At 38.5% G+C, this 23,692-nt stretch overlaps 1 protein-coding gene across 1 annotated transcript; it reads right to left on the bottom strand.

Annotated features, from left to right (window-relative positions):
* Nucleotides 1-12,378, bottom strand: pitpnc1b (phosphatidylinositol transfer protein cytoplasmic 1b). Its single transcript, XM_079894801.1, has 9 exons — nt 11,868-12,378; nt 9,111-9,259; nt 6,969-7,074; nt 6,603-6,674; nt 3,728-3,820; nt 1,125-1,280; nt 970-1,033; nt 695-781; nt 1-295 (listed from the first exon to the last, which is right to left on the bottom strand). Exons 1-9 carry the CDS (start codon nt 11,913-11,915, stop codon nt 135-137), a joined length of 936 nt encoding a protein of 311 aa, XP_079750927.1. The 5' UTR covers nt 11,916-12,378; the 3' UTR covers nt 1-134.
* Nucleotides 12,379-23,692: the final 11,314 nt, after the last annotated feature.

The raw sequence follows: 23,692 nt of genomic DNA, 5'->3' as shown, positions 1-23,692 counted from the left end.
TCCAGTGGGAATGGAAAGCAGAGAGTGACAATGTGGAATGTCTTTCTTTCAGTTTTGGTTAGAAGAGAAAGTCCAAGTCGAGAGAATTTTGGCAAATGTTTCAAGAAGTGGTACTGATGTGGTTCTTGTGGGTTTTATTCCGGGGTAGAGTTTAATCTCAAGGGACTTTTGACGGAGGAAGGGCAGGATGAAGAGTCTGTCATGTCTTCAGTCTTTACCCCCATCTTTTTCAGTGACGATTCATCCGTAACAGAGATGGAGCGAGTGTAGCTGGGTCGCTTCGGAGGAGCAGAGTCTGAAAGGCAGACAAGAGAATCAGTTTTTGCCACAAATGCTTCTGATTTATCGGATCATGTTGCAACAGTTTTGTTAGATGAGTCATGATGACTTCCATATTATTTGTGAAGTTGCATCACTATGCTGACTAAACTGTAACAGCTGTGATGCAGTGTAAAACATTCACCAATAGAGGGCAGTGAGAGATGACAGAGTTTACAATGAAAATCTATTCAAACTCTAAATCTAGAAATGTTACAATGAAAATAATTTTTTTCAAAATGTATGGTTCGGCACTATTTCTAGGTCATTAATCATTAAGCAAATTTGTGATGTTGATTTATATTAATTTTTCAATTCCAAATTAAATTCTTATGCTGATAATATAATTTCAGCATTTTTCTTGCTTTTTCTCTACCTGTGGAGGTAATGTCACTCTTGAGTTGGCAGTTGGTTTCCTCCTGCTGTTTTCTCTCGTACTCTCTCACCTGCTCGATCGTCATTCCTGCATAGTACGCAAATATTTGTTATACGTTTGCCGGTATTTGCGAAGAATTAAGACAGATGACGTGCAGTGCCAATTGAGGGATCAGGATTCTTGTGTGTACTTATCAGAGCATGTGATAAATTATGGTAATGAACAGAGCATGTGATAAACTATGGTAATGAAGCATAACAATACGTCTCGTTTACCATGCCACTCGTCAATCCATGCCACCGCCTGTCTGTGTCCCACCAACAGAATGTCACGAATGTTCTATGATGAATCATAACATGCAGTAATATGACACATGATGGGATTACATGACTAAAAGCATGATGTAATGTATGGGAGTAACGCTCAGTACCCTGTGAACGAAGTCCTCTGTTCTTCCCTGGAAGCCGTAGACCTCAAAGCTACAGGTGACTCTTTTGTAGGAACACATGATGGGTGTAGTGGAGTTCCTCCAGTCATCCACTAGGGGCCCCCGGCCTGTTTTCTCTGACACCCAGTGTCTCAGATCCTGTTTGTTTTAAGTAGATACACATTACCTGCTGAGTGAGCAGATTATTGCTTGTTCTTGTGTGTGTGTGTGTGTGTGTGTGTGTGTTGCATGCTGTGCATGAATCACTGTGCAGGGGTGACATTACTTTTCACAGTCGGTCATGTGGTGTCCCATTTTTAAAGCGTTAGAGGCACACATTCCATGCTTTTTGTTGTGTGACCTATTAGATATGTCTGATAAATGATTATCTAACATAAAATTAACATAGCATGAAAAGTAGTTAGTGCTAAACATAACATTTTGGGTTCAGCCCTGCGTAAAATGAGCGATTTTGGCTTGTCTGTTGTCTAACAATAAAAATCTTTATCATTTTTACATATTCTGTTGAAATGATGTTCAGTTAATTGTCATAAAAGTGGTTTTATTGAGCAAAAATGTAATATTTAGCTGTGTCCCACCTTTTTTTTTTTGCCTAACAATTTTAGTGCATGGGTTATGTTACAAAAAGTGTAACACTCAAGAAGTAATATCATTTGGACACTTTTTAAAGCATGACAAGTAAATTAAAATAATAAGTTGTATAGCCAGTAACCTCCATTAAATGGAAAGCTTTTTGTGATTTCTGAGGATAAAATGGAAATTAAAGCCATATTTGAAAGCCATCATTAACAATGATTATGGCATAAACTAGATTATCAGGCTCTGTTTTCGTTCATTTATTACTGTAATTGACAATTACAGAACATAATTAGTCTCAACTACTTGTAATAATATAATTTAATATAATGATATTTGAAGTATTGATTCACCCATCTGTATTTAAAAATTTTGGTCCCTTGTCTGTAGAAGTTATAGTTTTGTCTGTTTTTCTTTTTTGGTAATCCTTGGATTTGTCTTATTCCTAACTTGGCATATGACAGTTATGGATTTGAGGTTGTGCATGACTGAATCTGAGAGAACATTGAAACATGCTTTCCTCTGATGTATTGTTTGTCCACTGAAAGAGCAGCAGATTCCGATAAACTGTATCTCTAAGTAGACCACACTGACAAATGTGTTTTTTATGTAGGCCTAATGTTTGTCTTGTGGTTTTTGTTTCTGCACTTGTGTGAAGTGCACACATACTTATGTAGAGCTGTGTTAGTCTCTGCTGTGTCATTTACATACTAGCTTTGAAGACATTTGCACTGCTATAAGGGTGCAAAGACCTATAGAGAACACAGTGGACTGGATGTTTATTTATCTGTGTGTCAGAGTTGTTCACCGTTCGGAATTGAGCTGAGAATTTAATTCTAATTCAATTTGATGAACATGATACAGATGATACATAAGATTAAAATTTAAGGAAGAACAAGCTAACTGCTGTAGGCCTAAGTGTTGTTTTTAATAATAACATTGTTCGGTATGAATTACCCTGTTATCATACACCCGACATATCAACAATCAATATTTGAAATGCCACGTATAGACATTAATTATTTCATTTCACAGAATTTTCAGATTTTCTCAATATATTAAATGGATTTAAAAAGTTATCTGAAAACTTATCAGTTATTTGATTCTGCCTTTCTGTTGTCTTTATAAAGTCACCTTTAATATTTTTCTTTAAAAAGTATAAATTGCTCTTTATACATAAAAATACTAGGGCTGTGAAAAGATTAATCGCGATTAATCGCATCCAAAATAAAAGTTTGTGTTTACATAATAAATGTGTGTGTACTGTGTATCATTATTTTGTATATATAAATATACACACTTGCATGTATATATTTAAGAAAAATGTGTTATTTATATATACAAATATTAATATTTATATATAATATAAATTATATTTAAATATACACAGTATATACATGCAAATATTTCTTAAATAAATACATGCATGTGTGTGTATTTATATATACAAAATAATGATACACAGTACACACACATTTATTATGTAAACACAAACTTTTATTTTGGATGCGATTAATCGCGATTAATCTTTTCACAGCCCTAAAAAATACATTACGTTATATTTTAGGAAGAGGTCTCTCTCAAGGGGATCATTATATTTGGGGGACTTTCCATAAAAAAAAAACCCTTATGTCAAATCTGTTTTGATGTTTGTGTTAACTTGACAGCACTCAGTTTAGACTGAGTTTAGTCTAATGAGCTGAGAACTTTTCAGCCTACATATCAGGAGATAAATAGGCATAATTAGTTCAAATGAATGATTTATTTATGTTTTGACGAAACTTGTGTTAGACTATTGAATTTCCTCTTATGTAGACTGCTGGTCTATACAGTCCTCTTCCTGACGTTCCCAATTCAAATCCCAATTTAGCGTTCGATGGCATGTGGCCAATTCAATTCACATTCCAACTCATGAATAGAAAATGAGCCCACTCATAAATTCTGAATTTTACCCACCCCTGATTTAGTTTTGCCATGTATTTATACATATATGTATGTATATTATGTACCTCCGACTTCTTGTAATGCTTATCTGGGATCGGATCGCTCAAAATATCCAAAAAGCAGACCGTGTCCTTTGGAGCTGGGTCATCACCAAACACCTGCACAGGAGACATCAGAAAACATCAGACGAATCCAACAATATATCAAAGAAAACACTGCTTTCTGATTCCAGCAATGCCCAAGTAAAACATGACCGTGTAACTTAAAGTTGTCTAAACATAGAAGAATAGAAACGCACCAACGTCTGCATCTGTTTGAAGACAAAGGGAAGCTGTTTCAGTGCTCAGCATTGCTCAGAGCAATCTTGATGTAAAATACCACACATTGCAATGCAACCGGTTAAACATTCTGTAGCCCATTACAGAACCTTGACACACTATATAACAGAAAGACCGTAGGGCGTAGGCAGAGACTGAATTAATGCAAAAAACATGGAAACAAAGAGTGCAAAACCAAGCCTATATAGGCAGAAGTACTGAATTATGCACACCACTGCAGGCCAGTGGAGAAATAAACCAGATAACAAGTCTTAACTTAAAGGAGTGCTGCCTTAACTGTGCAGCATTGCAGGTGCTTTTTGCACCCGCCGGAATCTAAGAGCAGAGAATGAATGAAAAATAAGCAATTAAGGAAATAAGTGGCGTTCTGATCTTTCTTTTGTGGGCTTTCTGTTTCAAAACCTTTTTCGTTTTTTTTTTTTTTAAAGTTGTTTATGGGTTAAAATCAATGCAGGTGCAACCCCTGCTCTTTTCCCTCTCCTGTTCTTTCCTCTCTTTGTCTTTTTATCTCTGTCTCCTCGTGAGGAAAGCTGTTTACTGTTCCTCTTGTCTGAAGTGTTGACACTTTCACCAGTATTATTTTGATTTGTTTGAATGTGCTGGAGTTGTGAAACAGTGCCTGTATGAAAAATGTTGGTGTTCATTTGGAGGTTAAGTTTGGAACAACTTAAGGGCGAGTAAATGATGACAGAATTGTAATTTTTGGGTGAGCTATCCCTTTAAGTCATGTGTATGTGAATGAGGGAGTGTGTCTGCTGGTGTGTGGAGAGAAAGTTGGATGAGTTGGAGGAAATTGTATCAGTAACAAAACTCTCCCCCCACCATCTCCCTCGCTCTTTCTTTCTCACAGGCAGATACTCATAAATCTCTGAGTTTCTTTGCGGCAGGTTGGATCTTGTTTAATTCTTATTTTTCGTTTCTTAATAACAGAGAGCACTCCGGGGCACAACGGCCCCTCTCTCTATCTTTCTCTTTCTCTCTCATTCGCTGTATGCAAACAAACACACGGCAAACCAGTAACAATAACTCGTCTCATCTCAATAACTACTAAGAAAAAAGTCTGAATGACAACACAGCTAAATGAACTGTTTGTTCACTTCATTAAGTAGGCGTCTCAAATGACCTGAGGGCTAGTAGAATTATTTTTATTTTTTTTAAACCTAAAACTTTAACTGTCTAGTGTCTACAGTAAACATTTATTAGTGCAGTTTTATGGTTATTGATGCATTAAAAACCTCAAAGCGACTCATGAGATTGTATCTCCTGAGAACAAACTTTGTCCTTGCAGTATATCGTCCCATTAAGAAGCCAGAAAGTGAGAAGTTATTTAAACAAATGTATTTATTTAAATAAATATGAAAATTCTGGCCAATATTGATAAGATGATAATCCTTTTATTGTTGTAATAAATTGAAATGATTTTATTATTGTTTTGCATTTTTTTCTAAATAAGTTAAAAAATAAAATAATAATAATGTATATGCTAAATGAATTTAGGCATCACAAAATTATATTGTACAGTATGAAAAATGGATATTAATTTTTAGATCAGCCAAAGATTACATTTAACTGTTATTAAACAGTTGCCAGCTTGAACAATAAAATATGAATATCATCCAAAACTATATTTAAAAAAAATCTTTAATATCTTCCATTAGCTGATATGGCACAGATATATTGTGTATCCCTGTAATTTGAAGACTACAAACATAAATCAATCAAATTGCATTTATATTTGTTATTAAAATAATTTTATTTCAGATGAGAAAGCCAAATAAAGTTTCTGGAGTTCAAACTACAGTTTAAATGGTTGGGGTCGTTAACATTTTTCAAAAATGTTGTTAAAAGAAGTTTATTACCAAGATGCTCATCAAAGATTGCATTAATAATTGTGACATATTATTACAATTTAAAGTAACTGTTTTCTATTGAAAAAATATTTTAAAATGTAATTTATTGCTGTCATGGCATTTTCAGCAGGCATTACTCCAGTCTTCAGTGTCACATGATCCTTCAGAAATAATGCTGAATTGACGCTCAAGAATATTATCATATCAGTGTTGAGAACAAATACGCAGCTTAATATTTTTGTGGAAATCGTGATCATTTTTTTCAGGATTCTTTAAATAGAAAGTTCAAAATAAAAGCATTTATTTGAAATATAATAATGTGAGATTTTTTTTTTTACAAAGAAAAAGTCTTATATATATGTCTTTACTGTCAGTTTTGAACAATTTAATGCATCCTTTCTGTATAAAAGTATAAGTTTGACGTCCGTTAACTGAAGGTGCGTCAACAGCTCTGTTGGTGTAAATACAAGAGCCCTATAGCTTTGCTATAGTCTGACCTGAGGCCCTGCTTTTAAGGCACTGGTGTCCGGTGTCACAGGAGTGAGGTGGACTGTTTGGATCTGTTTACATGACTGTTTCTACTGAGTGCTTCACAGACGGACACGAGCACAATGGCCTTTACAAGGACGCGGCAGCTACGTGAGCCTCTGATGAATCGCCCTCCTTTAAGAGGATTATCTCCTGTAAGAACACACGCTTGTGTGTGTGTGTGTGTGTGTGTGTATGCATGCATGTTGCTTTCTCTCACTCACATTTTCACTGCAACCGTTGTCATTCTCAAAGTGCGTCTCGATCCTGACGTGGAACCTCGGTAGGAAGGAACACTTTTGGAAGGAGTAAAGAAACGAGAAAGAGGGAGAGTGAGAGTGAGGTGATTATCTTGTTTGCTCAGTGGGTCAGTGAGCCAAGAGCAAACTGCATGATTTTGAGCTGACATGTGAGAATACTTACAGAGTACTCTATGGTAAAACACCAATGGACGTAGAAGGAGAAAAGTATGCAGAAGAGAAATAGAGTGTTAGGTTACGGCTGGTTACTGGTGCATTAAAAACACAAGATGGATGTATGTGCCATGTGACGGCACATTACTATTCAAACACTGGTGTATTTATTGTAACAAAATACTTGGGCTGACCTGTTATGGTGTAAGGGTAGAAGTTCCAGGCAGTTTCTGTTATATAAAAAGCCATGGGAACAAACTTTCTCATCCAGGTTGGCAGTTTGCTGAACACAGACAAAAAGGGAAACGAGAAGATGTTATGACGCAACAGACACATTATACAACCCTCGGCTTAACTCAAGCATGAAGTTTGGAGTCAGTAAGATTTTAATGCTTTTATTCAGCAAGGATGCCTTAAATTGATCAAAACTGACAGCAAAGACATTTGTAGTATCCTAAAAGATTTACATTTCAAATAAATGCTGTTCTTTTAAACTTAACCTTCATCAAACAATCCTGAAAAAAAAAAAAATGTATTTGGCAGCACAACATATTAAGCAGCACAACTGTTTTCAACTGTGATAATAAGAAATGTTGCAACACTTTACAGTAAGGTTTCATTTTTTAACAGTAGTTACTGTATTAACTAACATGAACTAACCTTGACAATACGTTTGTTACTGTATTTGTTAATCTTTGATAACTTTAGTTAATAAAAATACAGCTGACATTCTGATGCAGAGCTGCAATGTCATGTGAGCGTCACTGCGTTAGATGATATTCAAAACCAAACGGATGTTTTAGTTTTTTTCAGAGTATCGGAGGCACAAATTGTAAAAGCTCCGCCCTCTTCTGGAAAAAAGCAGCAGCTCATTTGCATTTAAAGATACATGCACGAATACAGCATTTTTCCCCTTCCACTTAAACATGGGCCATCACAGTAATAAATGACATTTTAAAATATATTAAAATAGAAAAGGTATTTTAAATTGTATAATATTTTAGAATATTAGTGTTTTTACTGTATTTTTATTCTTACCGGCTCCAGACTTTTGAACGGCAGTGTACATTGTTCAATGGTTGGCTAAAATTAATTGGAAAAAGTTCTGAGAAAATGTCTTGCATTGTTTGTTTGCAGTTGGCAGTTGCCCTTTGTTTTGATATTTTGTGTCTTGTTTAATGAAAATCATTTAAAGTTTGTCTTAAGTGTCCAGATACTTTTTGGGGCCACTGTAGATGTGAATGTGCAGGGGTGAGAGGTCAGGCAGCCGTCACAATAGCTATAAGTCTTACTTCCAGAGGTGTCAGGTGCCATCTGTCCCTCACAAAAAAAAAAAAGAGTCAGAGTCCAAAAAAAAAACCACGAGAGAGAGAGAGAGAGAGATAATGAACTCAGCACTGTAAGATAAGGCAGCACAGACAGCGCTTGAGATTTACAGCCTGAGGACTTGAGTGATGGATGAATGGACAGAGGATGAGAAGAGAGGGGTGGAGAAGAGAAGATGTAGATCATTCACGGTCAGCCAGTTGTGTCGAGCGCCACGGATGTGGCCGCGCGTTCTCACACTCTCTCTTTCCCCATTTCTGAAGTGACAGACATTTCCACAGTGTGTCCCGCCGAACAGCACATTCCCACCAAACAACTGGCATTACATTTCAATCCTTTGACGCCCGTATCTTGACGATACAAGTTAAATTATTCATAATTACAATGCAGCGGTTCAGCATGATGCACTTGTAAACAGCATATAATGATCTCGTCTGCGGTAATATCAGCATTTGAATTAGACTCACATGCTCCACGATAAGATTTATTTGACCATTAGGAACTTAATGCTCTGCCCTTTTGGTCTTTGCTAACACATTAATGGCTTGAAAAATTTGCTTTACTGCTAGAGGTGCAGTAATTCATATTCACAACAGCATCTAATGACTGAGTGTGTGTGTGTGTGTGTGTGGGGGGTGTTCTGTCCTTGTAGGGCGAGAGTGTAAAGAATATAACAAAACAGGCAATTACAATAAGTGTGTATGCATGTTCACCGCGTGGGATGATATCAGACTGAATGTCTATGTGATCTTCCTTAGGACGGTTATGTTGCTGTGCATTTTTGCTTGAAGCTCGAAAGGGAGAGAAAAGGTTTTTTTGGAGGTAAAGTGAGAGATGGTCGGAGCTCTGCTGCATGCATAAAGGTGTTAGCTGCAGTCATCAATAATAGCTGATCGCTGGCACGTTGGCAGATGTGTGATGTAAACCGTGAACAAAACAGGATGGCTTATGCGTGCCCGTGTGTGTGTGTGTGTGCAGTGTGCACGCTCTCACCTGTTGAGGTAGATACGTTTCTCTGTGATCTGACCGGCTCCGTGTTTGTGGTCTGTGCAAGGTTCATTACGGACGACCTCCACCCCTTCACCTCCTCCGCTCTGCTCTCTGCTGTGCTTGCTGATCATGTATAACTGGCCGATCTTGTACTGAGGAAGAGAGAGAGAGAAATTGCTGCCCCCTGTTTGTGACCTCATGTTTCATTTCTCTCTTTTTTTTCTTTTTTTTTTTGGCCTTGTTTTTTAGCTAGGTTGAGCAAAATGCAGGATTTTAGAAATGGCTCACTTTCAGCTCACGATTTGGAATGTGAATTGAATTGGCTACGTTCCACACAGATGTTGAATTGGAATTTAAATTGGAATGACAGGAAGTTGAATTCCCCTAGTGAAAAAACCTATACCAAAATTTATTTCATAAGTATAGTACAAATCTATTAACATATTTGCTGACATATCACTTCAGACTTACTGATATAAATATTATAATTACACTTTTTTTTGGAGTACTACTTTTTTGCACAATGCACATTTATTGCCTAAAATGTGTTTTAATATAACTGTTAGTGTGATCACTGTATAATTTAAATGCAATGTATTTAAAGTGTACCTAAAGTATACTTGCAAATGTTCCATTTTAGCACAATCAAATATACTATATAATATATAATAATTATATATAATCATATTATGTATGTATGTATATATATCTTTAGTTGGACCTCAGCATTACCTCTGAATAACTAAAATGCATTAAGTACAAAATTAGTTGTTCCAATTTAGCAGACTTTAGGCATATTAATTTAGTATCCCAAAAGTACAACTGCAGGGTATTTAAATATGTAAATGTATTTGTCGTATATATTTAGCGATTAAATAAATTAGCGATTAACATTAAATAAATGTATTTCAAATATATATATTTTTTTCAGTAGTGTCACATAATTCAAACAGAGAGATTTCTTTAGTCCAGCGCAAGTTTTGCGACAGCGTAAACTCTTAATTATGCCAACTTATTCTCTGATATATGCTTTGTCACAACTGATATAAGTTCAATTATGCCAAATAAACAGCATTAGCTATCAAGATTTAAATTTTGCCATGCTGCAAAAAAAGTGCATCACATTGTTTTCAGAAATAGAAAATATTGACAATAATTGTGAATATATTATTATTATTATTATCATTATTATTATTTAATTTATTATTAATATATTACGTAAATTAGGGAATTCTTGGAAACTGTGTGTTCTGCCATAATGATCCATGAAACAAAATTTAATTTGTTAAATATAATAAAACATCTATAAAATAAATATTTAAATTAAAGTTATGACATTTCTTTATAGGTGCCATTTTGCAATCAAACATTGATTATTAATTTTTTTTTTTTTTTTTGGAATACATTTTGTGGTATTTATGATAACATGTAACAATTTATGGCTAATTTATTCTGAAAAATGTTATTAACTGAGAGATACAATTCATGAGTTTACATTTTTTGAGAATGGCTTGTTCCATAATGATCTTAAATGAAATTCGATTTGTTAAATATAATGAGTCAACTATAAATTAAATATTTTCTTTCAATTATTACATTTCTGTAGGTGCCATTTTGCAAACAAACATTGATTTATTACTGTAATATAATATCTTTGGATAATATATGTTGTGATATGTGCTATTATGATAATGGTTTATGGCTAATTTATTCTAAGAAATTTAAACAAAATTATACATTTACAGTTTAAAGCTTTTTTTTAAATACTAAACCGTCACTAGCGATGTTTCCATTCCATCCAGTTTAACTTTTGCGCAAAATTGGAATGTTGCATAAAACGTTTACAAATAAAGCAACATTTCCATCCCATGTGTTCAAGTGAACAAAATGGTCACTTCCTGGGAAATTGGTGCAAAATATCTGTAATAAAAATGCAAGTTGTTGCAATCAGGGAAGCCACCAAATAGGTGGGTGGAAACATAGCTAATGTCAATGTCATAGTGTGCTTGATCTGTCATAGAAATATATTTTGTTTTTTTGCCTAAAGATTGATATTCACTGAAGAGCACAAAATGTCTCAGGGTAATTTTTTCCACATATTCTCCTGAAAAACCGTGTTGGCAGCACTGACAATGTTCCTGCTGTTTGTCCGAGGACTAATTCTTTTGAAATCTGTTAATGCGAAAACTCATTCCGACAATAATTGTCACTAATGATGACGACAGAGACCTTGTGAAGCTTGGAGCATAAAAACGCTGCCTGTACGCACAACAGAGCTTGTCCAGAAAAAGGGGGCGGTGCTCCTGTCTGGAAACTATGCGGTCTAGTGCTGATGTAGTCCATAGACGAATTCTAAGGAAGACTTTTAGGTCAGGTGTGCTTGTTTGGGCTTGTCTGATCTGAAGAGCACAAGTTGGGCTATTTGAAGGTGAAACTAAACAATCCCTGACCCTTCTGTAGAAACCCAAGCTGTTTGTTGGAAAGGCCTTTGTGTTTTGTTTCTAGCCTTGAGGTGGATAACTTAGAATGAAAATACATAACTGGTCAAACCCGTTTAGGTAAAGAAAACGGCTGAACTGGGGAGATTATGAAATGCAACCACAGACATACACAGAGCTAGATTAATGTTTCATCTGCATAAACAGAGTGGAATAAACATCTTGATAATGTTTACTTTGATGCACTAATCATGTGGACAGCTGCAGTACACACAAACATATGGAAGCAACCCGAAACACATGTTAAAAGTTACAAACTTACCTCATCGACAGTGAGCGGCATGCATATCCGGTATTCTTTTATCAACATGGTGTGGTTGAATTTAGACTAGTTTTATCCTTTTGTCTCTCTTTCTCTTTCTGTTTTCTCTTAAGCGTCTGTTAGGCTGAGTATGAAACTGTCAAGCGGTTTCCGTAAAGCAATGTTGCACCCCTCTTCCTCTCTCACTTCACTGATGTCAGAGCTGGTCCTGTAAACTCTGCCAATGTGTATCCGCCGTGTTTATTTTATTGTTCTCATAGTCTCTCTGTCTTTTGTCTGTCTTTCTCTTTCAGTGTCCCTCTTTCCTGGCTCTCTGTGTCATGAATGTACTCACTCCTTTAGCATTCAGTTCTTCCGTTCTGTTTTTAATTTACGGTTTAATGTGATATTGCAGAGATAAGAGCAAAACCGAAGCTTCCTCTCTCTACTTCTCTCTTTCTGTGACTGTGTTAAAGAAGAAAACAGACTGCAGTTCATGTGTAACCTTGCCATGTTCTTTGCCCCTCCCTCTTCCCTCCCCCTGTCTCCGTTCTGTGTGCATTCTTTTCTTCTGTGCTTATCTTTATTCTTTCTCTCCTGCCTCAGCCCATTCCTCCCCTTCCCTCCTCTACCTGACTTTACTTTCCTCTACTGGTTTCCCAGACAATACCTTCACTCCATCTTTTTCATCTTTCATACTTATAGTCCTACTTTTACTTTCTCCCTCTTTCCCTCTTTATCCTGCTCTCTCAATAAACTTCACTTTGCCCCAGATTAAACAACCACACTCTGTTTACAATACAAAATGCACTAACCTGCTCAGTCTGTAGAATCCTTTCTGCCAGATTGTGTGTGTTAGTGTGTGAGAGAGGTTTACACTATTGTTCAAAAGTTTGGGGTCAGTAAGATTTTTTTTTTAAGAAATTAATGCTTTTATTCAGCAAGCAAGTGACTGTAAAGACATTTAAAATGTAACAAAAGATTGATTTTTCTTCTTTTTTGAAAAACTTATTTTTTTCTTCTTCTTTGTTCTTTTTTTTCCCATCCATTAAGAATCCTGTAAAAAAATGTATCATGGTTTTTCACAAAAATATCAGCAGCACTACTGTTTTCAACATTGATAATAATAATAAATATTTATTGAGCATATCAGCATATTAGAATGATTTCTGAAGGATCATGTGACACTGAAGACTGGAAATTCAGCTTAGCCGTCACAGCAATGAATTACATTTAAAAAGATCACATATCACAATATTATTGTTTTTACTGTACTTTGATCAAATAAATTGAGACTTCTTTCAAAAACATTAAAAAAATATATAACATTAAATTGACTGATAATTTTATAATGAGCATTTATTTTTTTACTTTCTGAGTTTAAGTTATTTTGAGGCAAAAATGTCAGTAATATTAGTGTGGTACAGCTTTCATGATGTTTTAAAGAAGAAAAAAAAAGCTTTATTAAAAGAAAACAAGAAACTTGCAAAGATTATTTATGAATTAATAACTCATGACATTTGTAAAAATAAATTCTTGAAAATATATTTTAAAAAATTTGTGTGTACACTGACATATATTTAAAACATAAGGAAAAAGTTGTACTACTAGTGGTTATATACCACATGACATTTTTTGAGTCATTACTGATTTTTTTGTTGAAAATGGTATAAAAGTAAAGGACTGGATTCACGAGTAGTGGATAGGGAATCAATATATCATTAGCTCAGTTAAAAAACATAATAGAAATCTATGGAAATTCCCCACTATGGTGGAAAAACAAACCTGTGCGTGTGTGAATTTTATCAGAGGCGGCTGCAGGGCACTCCACTTGGAGTCCATGGTGCTCATCTGATTAAAGATTACCTCAAGTACAGGAGAGAGGCAATTAAGCATTACAGGAGGAAGTCTATGAAATTTCTCATCTCCCCACTCAGCAGATCCAGTCCCCATTTGAAATTTAAACGCCCCCAGCAAAGCACAATAGTTTTCTGCTCTGGTTATTTTGGTTTCACTGTGAACTGCCCTGTTTTCTTTACTTAGCATAACTATGTTGTCTTCTCAAAGCACAATAGTTTTACACCGTTAATCCTCAAACAAAAGGAACCTGCTCATCTTCTGATCGAATGGTAATGTCTTTCGGTTTCTGTTCTGTTCAATTGTTTTATCAGCTTAACCGGATCAGGCTAAACTAAACCCTGTCATCTTGTAGGCAACAGCAGAGTCAATATGTCTTATTTTGGGGAGACCATGTGGCCTGTGTGTAGTAGTTGGTATTAGAGTAGAATGGAAACTATGAAAAAGAAAACTGAGGGGGGAACGAGGGAGAACTGAACACAAACTAGCCTGCTGTGCTCTGAATGAATCTGTGAGAGCTGGTTGAGCGACTGGGTCAGTGAAGTGTGCAGACGTTTTTGATCTTTATTTACAATGTACTCTTTACACCAATGACACTACAACAATGACTATATCTGCTGCTCTCATTCCTGGGATTTTGTAAGGCAAAGGATAGATTAATAGTAGAGATCAGCAGGACAAAGTCAATATAATGGGTTTCCTGTCTGTTTTTTTTTTTTTACTGTAAAATACCAAAATTGCTGCAGGTGATAAGGGTCTTGTTCGTTTGCATTCCAGCACTGGATTGGATTACCATTATGATGCACAATAACGAAATGAAACCTGTTTGACAATTGTAAATTCTCTCTCAGTATTACTTACACTGTCAAGGTGTGGTGCAGGCAGAAGAAGCGGGAGAATCAAAAGTTCCAATGCAAACTTTTATTAACAATAATTCAAACAGGCAGAAGGTACACACACACTTAGTAGGACGGAGATCGGACAAAGACTGACTGAACAGAATGGAACTAAATACAAACACTGATGAACACTGATTAACAGAACACAGGTGACATAGATGATGATGATGATGATGATGATTAAATTAAACACAGGTGATACAGATGGACTAAATGACAGTAACCAGTGATGTAGTGGTGCCTGGAGAAGTGGGTATACTCTTAATTTTTGCCCCCAATATTTTTTTTTAAGCGTGCCAGCAAAGGATGAAAGCTTTGTGTTATAAACAGTGACATGTAAGACTAGTCTTGCGCATTAGTTCATCCCAAAATGGGCCAGTAGAATTTGCACATTATCACTTAACTTTTGCTGCTTGACTTCACAGAGAAAGGATCACTATGAAATTAATATTAGCCACAGAAAATGTGCAGTTTTTGCAATTAATACTGGCTTTTAATTATTTATTAATACTAAATAATTATGAATTTTGAGTGACTATTCCTTAGTCCATTCTGCATCATTGTCTTTACTGGGTGCAGGGCCGTATGCAGGGTTTTATAAATACAGAGGTCCCAAAAATGATCTTGCTAGGGGGGTTCGGGGACATACCCCCTCGAGAAAATATAGATTTTCCTGATCTCGACATGTGCATTTTAAGGTGTTTTGAAGCCCAAAAAAATGGACAACAGTAGCTTTAAAAGCATGTCAGTGGGCAGTAGCATGAAGTATTTTATCAGATATTTTTAAACATGAGAATCAGTTTAAATGTCGCAATGAATGATCCACACTACAAAATGGAAATTCAGAATGTTTATGCTTATTGTTGACAATACACAATCACATATTCAAAACGGGAATGGCCTTAAATAAGAAATTATTCAAGGATTATTTTGCATACATGTTACATTTCAAACAAACGGCAATGCAATCCTTCTGTTTCCAGAGGCATATGAGCAATTAGTATGAGCATCAAAGATCAGTTTCAGCCACTTTTTCTTTCTAAATAAATCAATGTTTTTGGACTAATCTGTTCATTTAATCAGTGGTTCAATTGCTCACTCATAAAGACAATCACTTGTCGCCACCTTCTGGCTTAATGATGCAAGTTGCGCAAACACAGACAAGCGGAGTGATACAAATTGTGAAAAGTCCCAGTGCTGATCCTGGGGAAATATTCGAACACATTCGAGGTAACGTTATACAAATATATTTAGACATTATATTTATAATAATAATGGCAATATATTTAAAAGGGTGCATGTGTTGTTAAATTGAGCTTATAGTTTCCACTCTCTTTGATCAAACTGATTATTTCTGTCGGTCATTTAAAACTTCAATCGAAAAAACAGCTGTTTAGTTTATCGTTAACTGAAATGTGAAGCGGCGCGTTGGGATTCGTGCTCGGCCCGTGCTTCTGTGAACATAAATCCTGCTTGCTTTGATTGGTATCAAACATTTTGACATTGACGAGCGGGTGTTTGAGTGCTGAAGCAGCTCAGATGAGAAAGTTGATTATCGTCGCGATGGGCGAATCATTGCAGCACCAAATTAGAGTTAATATTAGGCAATTATTTCACAATTTTCATTATAGGCTACACTCAAAAAAATTACTGAGGTCCGGACCTTGGGGACCTCAATGGTGGGTACGGCCCTGACTGGGTGTTTTCACATGCACATCAGAGGGGATTTAGAAGTGGGTATACACAATGCCAACTGAAAAAGAAGTGGGTATACGCAGGCATACGGCACTACACCAGTGACAGTAACCATGGATACGAAGGAGTGACAGTACTCCCCCCTCCAGGTAGGCACGTCCTCGCGCCCTAGATAGGCCAACTGCGGGAGGAGGATGAAGAGCAGGTGAAGGGCAGACAGAAGGCAGGAGGGACCAGACGATGCAGGTGGCCAGGGCGGAGCAGTCTGTGCAGGCGGCCAAGGCGGAGACGACGGCTGGAGGAGCCATGGAGGAGGCAGGGCTGACGACTCCAGGGGGCCAACTGATGGGGGCGAAGCAGGTGGGAGAGGAGACCAGGGTGGAGCCAGAGAGCCGACGAGCCCAGGCGACGCAGAGGATCTGGCGGGACATGGTGAAGCCGCCGGCTCTGGCGACTGAGGCGCAGGCGGGGACACACGGAGACAGAGGGAGTGAGGACCAAGGAGGAACAGAAGGGAGTGAGGAGTCCAATGGAGCCGGGGGTACGAAGGGAAGAGGCGTAGCCAGAGGAGTGCAGTCCAGAGGCGAGGGTCGGTCGACGAGCGACCAAGGTGGATCCGGGGGGACGAGGGAGCCTGGCGAAACTGGTGAACTGATGGGCCACGGTGGAGCTGAGGGAGGTAGGAGCCAAGGTTGAGCTGATGGATCGACGGGCCGAGGTAGAGTCCTGGTCGCGGAGGTTGGAGGTGGAGACTGGGGATCCACCGACCAGGCTGGAGCTGCAGGCTGGCAGACCCACGGCGAGCCCACCTCCCTGAAGGTGGTTAGAGGAGCTGTGGGGCTGACAGACAGTGGCGGAAGAAGTGTTGAGAGGTGGTAGATGTGAGGAGGTGGGAAAGGGAGGCTGGGTGGGAATTCAGGAACCGGCTCAGGTTCTGGAACAGATTCTGTCTTGGGAACAGATTTGGGCTTGGGAACAGACTCAGGCTCAGACTCGGGAACAGATTCAGATACAGGCTCGGGAACAGAGTCAGATACAGGATAGGGAACAGAAGATTCAGGCTCAGGGACAGAAGACTCTGGACAGGCGGTCTCGGCGGGACAAGACTCTGGACGGGCGGTCTCGGTGGGACGAGACTCTGGACGGGCGGTCTCGGTGGGACGAGACTCTGGAACAGGGACAGGTCTGGGAATATGGACAGTCCTTGGGGCAGGAACAGGTCTGGGAACATGGACAGTCCTTGGGGCAGGAACAGATTTAGGAACAGAACGGGGAACAGGAAGAGGTATCGGTGTGCGGCGGCCATCCTGGCTGAGGGCTCAGGCGGTGAGTCAGCAGCCATCTTGGCTAGGATTGGGTACAGAAACGGAACCAGTACCTAAGTAACCGGTATGTAACCAGACCGAATCAAAACACAGATTTCGGTGCCTCATTTCGGTGCCACTTAAATGCCTCAGCTGTCGGTTGAAATATCTGCCCTCTGGTTCTCCGAAACGGACGTAAGAAACATAATCCTCGCATGTGATTGCTAGTTAACCCTTTGACGCTTATACGATCGTTCACACCGGTGTGCTTAATTTTCAGATCGCGTGATCATCAACTTCTAAATTCAAATCTGTGTTGGCTGGCGCTGAGCCAGAGAGACAGACGCGCTCAGCAGTCACAGTTCGTTATTTGTTCCACGTCATGTTTTCTGTTAAAATGTAGTCAATGTCCATACAATAACAGACCGGCGTACATCTAATAAATGATTCATTCAAAAATGTTGTGCAAGTTTACTGCAAGAATAGAGCCGCAAACCTCACATACTTTTGAAAATCCAGCCTTCAGTTGATCCTGATGAGCGCTCATTGTCACAGTTGTAAACATGACGGCGTTCTTCTTCCACGATGGGTTTCACGTCACGGCATTTAAGGTGATGCGTTCTAAAATAACGCTCACCTTGTGCAGGACATGCAATAAGTCAGGAGAGGTGTTGTATTTGGCCAGAGAATGCAAAAAATGTGAAAAGAATTGCTGAAATTTAAAGCTGGTTTGTAGCATACCAAGAATACAGACTACTTTGCTGTTATTAGTTCTGTAGTGTTAAATTATTGTATTTGGGTTAGGTGGCTTACGTTTTATTGTGAATTTGTTATGTAAATTTGTTATGTTTTTTTGTATTTAGATTAATTATATTTATATATTTACTCTAAAATTTTTATATATTCAATTTTAAGAATTTTTTTTTTTTTTTTCAATAAAAACGTTCTTTAATGTCATTCACCATCGTTTTGAGGCTCTCCTTTTAAATTTTATTGGTACAGGCACCGTTTAGGCGCTGGTACTGTTTTAAAAGTATCGATTTACACTGGTATCGAAAAAACCCAAATGATACCCAACCCTAATCTTGGCTGAGGGCTCAGGCGGCCAGGCGGCGGCCATCTTGGCTGAGGGTTCAGGTGGCGAGGCGGTGGCCATCTTGGCTGAGGGCTCAGGCTGGGCAGGCATGACGTGAAGATCCCTTGAGTCAGGCTGTGTTCCGGATCGAGACACGACGCTCTCCAGACACCGGATGACAATCTCCCTCCAGTGCAGTCCGGTGGTGTCTGGGAGGTCGATAGGATGGTTAAATGTGGCCCCGATCCGGAACAAGGTACTTAGGCTCATGTCATCGAGGGTGCTGGTGACAGCAAGGCGGCAAAAGTCCTTGACGAATAAAAAAAAGTTTTGGCTCTCCTGAGCCATGACGATCATTCTAACCCTATCATCCATTTTGGGCGGTCCGATCTTCTGTCATGGTGTGGTGCAGGCAGAAGAAGACGAGGGAGAATCAAAAGTTCCAATGCAAACTTTTACTAACAATATGATTCAAACAGGTACAGACAAGGCAGAAGGAACACACACTTAGTAGGACGGAGATCGGACAAAGACTGACTGAACAGAATGTAACTAAATGTAACTAACTTTTCTTTAGAAAAATCAAGGTTACATTGAGGTGCTTACAATGGAAGTGAATGAGGCCAAAGATTTAGAAAAAATGTGAAGCTTATCATTTTATAAAAGCATGTACAATAATTCTTCCGTAATGACACTTGTTTTTTTTTTTTTTTAGCTGTTAAGCTGTTGAAATAATGTTACAGCCATTTCAGGGTTTATGGCATTTCGTTGTCTTGGACAATTGGACAACTTCATTCAAAATAGGATCACCCCTCCACGCACACACATTAAAATCATGTTAACACATTGTTCTGTTGCTTTATTTTTGAAACAGTGGGTATTTTAATGTTTACGGATTGGCCCCATTCACTTCCATTGTCAGTTTCCCCAAGTGGAAATTCTTTTTTGTGGTAATCAACATTATGCCACAAATGCTGTCAGCAACACTTTAGTTTACGGTCCAATTCTCACTATTAACTAGTTGCTTATTAGCATGCATATTGCTATGATATTGGCTGTTTATTAGTACTTATAAAGCACATGCCTTATTCTGCATGACCATATTCTACATCCCCTACCCAATACCTAAACTTAACAGCTACCTATTAATAAGCATTAATTAGGAGTTTATTGAGGCAAAAGTCATAGTTAATAGTTAGTTAAGAGCAAGAATTGGACCCTAATCTAATGTGTGACCATGCTTAACTAGCTTAACTAGTGCTGAACCCAGAATATTCCTTAAACATAAACCAGAGTGGATAGAACAATGTTCACTTCATAATGGCTGAGGCTCTGCATCTTTAGACCGCTATAGAGTACTGATTGGTTGGGACTTTTAACTGATATATCTGAGAACTTGGCACACACTGGGATAAAGCCCAAACCCCTGGTGTTCTGGATGATGAAGGGCTTTCCAATCTTCTCATCGAATCTCTATCCGACCCTGTCGAATACCTCTTGAGAAAGAAGGATCTTGAAACATGCGGCATCATGCCATCATTATCTGTGGGTGAAGCTGTTCGTTGAGAGTAATACTGTTTAAATGGAATCATAAGTGATCAGAGAAATGACCGCAGGGACTAAAGGCTCTTGTGGCTTCCATCAGCTCCTTTTGAACCCTCCGACTATACTGTACCAACACAAGCGAGGAGTCTTAAAGAATTATTCATACAAAGTCTTTAGATATTCACAAATGTGGATACTTGAAAAACGGTGATGTACATTTGCGCTTGTTGCGATAATTAGCTCGGGATTACAAAGCCCATCATTTACCGCCTGTGAAAATGAATATGATGTTCTGTAGCTTTTTTTTTTCTTTGGTGAAAGCCTAATTTCGAGTCTACGTTTAACACAGGCCTAGTCAAAGACAGAGTTCAGTCTCACTGTGAGAGGGGAAAAAATATGTATCTTTAAGAGGAAGAAGATTTATTCAAGAAATGAAATGTAGCGGATTTGAACCGAGCCGTTCTGCGAGGGCACCGTAAAGGATTAGCCCTATTCTTCTCAGAAGGTCGCTGACAGCTATTGCGCGAAAGTACTTGGTTATTTTCTATTACAGCTAGGACTGAGAAGAAATTAAATCGTCGTCGAGGTCTCCCAGTGCGAAAGGAAAGTCTGTGTGGCACTGCTGAATAGGGCTCTCACTCTCTCCATCTTCCCTCAGGCAGTCTCTCTCTTTAGTTCTCCTATTAGTTTCTTCTGCACTTCTCCCTCACGTCTGCTTGTTTTATCCGACACTAATGCCAGATGCCATGTCGTAGTCTGTATTATTATCCCAAGGCTTGTACGAACCTTCAATATGATTCCTATAAGGCCCAGTGTGTGCCTCTGGGACTGCTGCTCAATTCCTCCATCTACTATTTACTTGATTAAATGGGATTTTTCTTTATCAACTCTAATCAGACTTTGCGAGGAGTCGAAGAGAGAATGAAAGAAACGCCTACAGAGAGAGAAAGAGAGGAACTGAGAGCGAGGGCAGCAGCCTTTGCATTCCCCAATCTGATTTGATGGGATTTACTTGTGACTATCAATGTTTACTCATCTGTTGTGCTCTGAGCTGTAACTCAAACAACAGGACACATATACAAAGAGTGAGACCGAGAGAAAGAGGGTGAATCGGGTGTGAACATAAATTCCACTGAATGAAACTTGTTAACATGCCCTCACTTCAAAATCACACTCAGTCACTTTGACAGTTTATGTTGTCAACCATTCAACTGACATCTGTCGCTGGCCAATGAGATTCAGACTGATGATTGATATGTGGGTTTGTGCAACCTGACAACTACAACACTGGTTCCCTTGTTCTTTCACAAAAATCATTGTTATGACCTGGGTAGATTGAACCAGTCCATTTGTATGAACATTTTTTAATAATAATTCTGTCATCATTTACTCACCCCCATATTGTTCCAAATCTGTATGGCTTTCTTTCTTCTGTGGAAAAATCTTTCAGCTGAATTTTCAATGGTGTCCAATACAACATTGACGCCCTTGAATTTCATCGGTCTTTCCACAGAAGAAAGTCATACAGGTTTAAAACATTATGAGGGTAATTATAATGGAACTTTTGGTTGTACACTCCCTTTAAATTGGGATGTAAAGTTTACATTTGTGGCTTAGTAACTACTGGTAAGTTTGTAACTAAGCCTGTACTTCATTCGGTTGCACCATGTAGTCTTGCAGTAAGCGTATTTTTCTATTTTCTATATGCATGTTATACATCTGTGAACAATTTTTACCTTATAATGTTTAATTAAAAATGTTATATTGGGACCTTCCAGTGAAAACGATTCTCTCTACTAGTGACGTATACAGGACTTTTGAATGCGACGCCCACTTCTCAAAATCAAATCAGCAACCGATGCATAGAAGTCCTCTCCATAGATTTAATCATTTTATTTTATTTATAAATCTGTACTCTCAGATCAGATGTGTCACAATACAGAAGGAAAGATCTGTCGCTACTTCCATTTTATCATGACTTGACAGTTCACCCAAAAATGGAAAACTCTGTCATCGTTTATACTCACCGGCCCTCATGTCATTCAAAACAAAAAAATTAAGCTATAACTTTATGGGCAGACTTCGCTGCGGTTGTAAGCAAAAAGGAAAGTAATGTGTTGCATAATATGAAGTTTATTTGTCAAATAGACCTTATGCACCAGAGAACCAAGCGCACAGCCATCTTTAGAATTTTGTGTTTGAACTTAAAGTTGCTTACAACTGGCCCGAGTTCTTTTAAGGGCCTGATAAAAATAACTAATACCTTTAAGAATGAAGCAGATATGAATTAACTTGCATTACACTCATTGAACATAAATTTCTTTAGTGGAGATGAGGAAACGGATCAGTAGTTTAGTAATGCTTTAAAACGCTGGTTCCCAACCCTGTTCCTGGAGGGCTCCCAACAGTACTCACTTTGGATGTCTCCCAAATCAAACACACCTGATTAAACTCGTCAGCTCATTAGTAGAGTACTCCAATACTTTAAATTAGTGTGTTATATGAGGGAGACATCCAAAATGTGTAGCGTTGGGGGGCCTCCAGGAACAGGGTTGGAAACGACTGCTTTAAATGGCTGAACGGTATTTCATCAATAGCGCTGCGTCACGCTGGGATTCAGTCAGTGACCTTCTGAAAAAACATTGACCATTTATCATCAGAGCTCACTAAATGAAACACAGTGTCAGTATTAATCATGGACGATTGAGTTATTGGTTTATTAATCGATTGACAAGCGACCACTTCCAGTAGACCACAGATATAAAAAGAGAGGTAAAAAAAATCTAACCAGTGAAATAATAAAAACACCTAACGAAGAAAAAAAAAATTTGTATAAAATAATGTATTAATACGGTGACTGCAGCTCAAGCTACTTAGGCTACTCCATCCATTTTTCCGGCATAAGCAACGGTAACTCACTCTCCAGAACACGCGCGCGCGCTCACGGTCGGTGCGTATTTTTCCCCTGTCTTTGCTGTATGGATACACGCGTGTCTAGTGAAACGGATGGACTGCGTGATGGACACACACCTCTCCGTTTTGCTCGGAGAAGCAGAAGTGGCGACACGGCTCCATTGATTCGCAGTACGGGATGATGGGAGGGGAGAGAGACACGGACGGGGGCTGCGGGGGGCATGCAACAGAGGACTGAGTGGCTCTAGTAAATATTTATATTGCATGATGATATGCGCGAGCGAAAGGAGGAGGTGTGTGTGCGCGATAGCGTGAGTGTGTGTGTGTGGAGTGGGAGAGAGAGTGAGAGGCAGAGGAAGAGACCTCGAGCCACCCAGTTATTAATATTATTCCACACCGCTAAGTTTAGCATTCAACACGTGTCGCAAGTGATGGAGAGCGAGAGAGAGAGGGAGAGAGAGAAGCGGGAGGCGCGCGCGCGCTCGAGAGAGGGAGGTTGACGGTTGACGGTTGCTAGGTGACGAGGTGCATATACTGAATTTTAACAAAAGAGCGGAG

This window comes from Squalius cephalus (genome assembly GCF_949319135.1).
Source record: "Squalius cephalus genome assembly, chromosome: 15".
Lineage (NCBI taxonomy): Eukaryota > Metazoa > Chordata > Actinopteri > Cypriniformes > Leuciscidae > Squalius > Squalius cephalus.
This window is presented reverse-complemented; position numbering and strand designations above follow the sequence as displayed.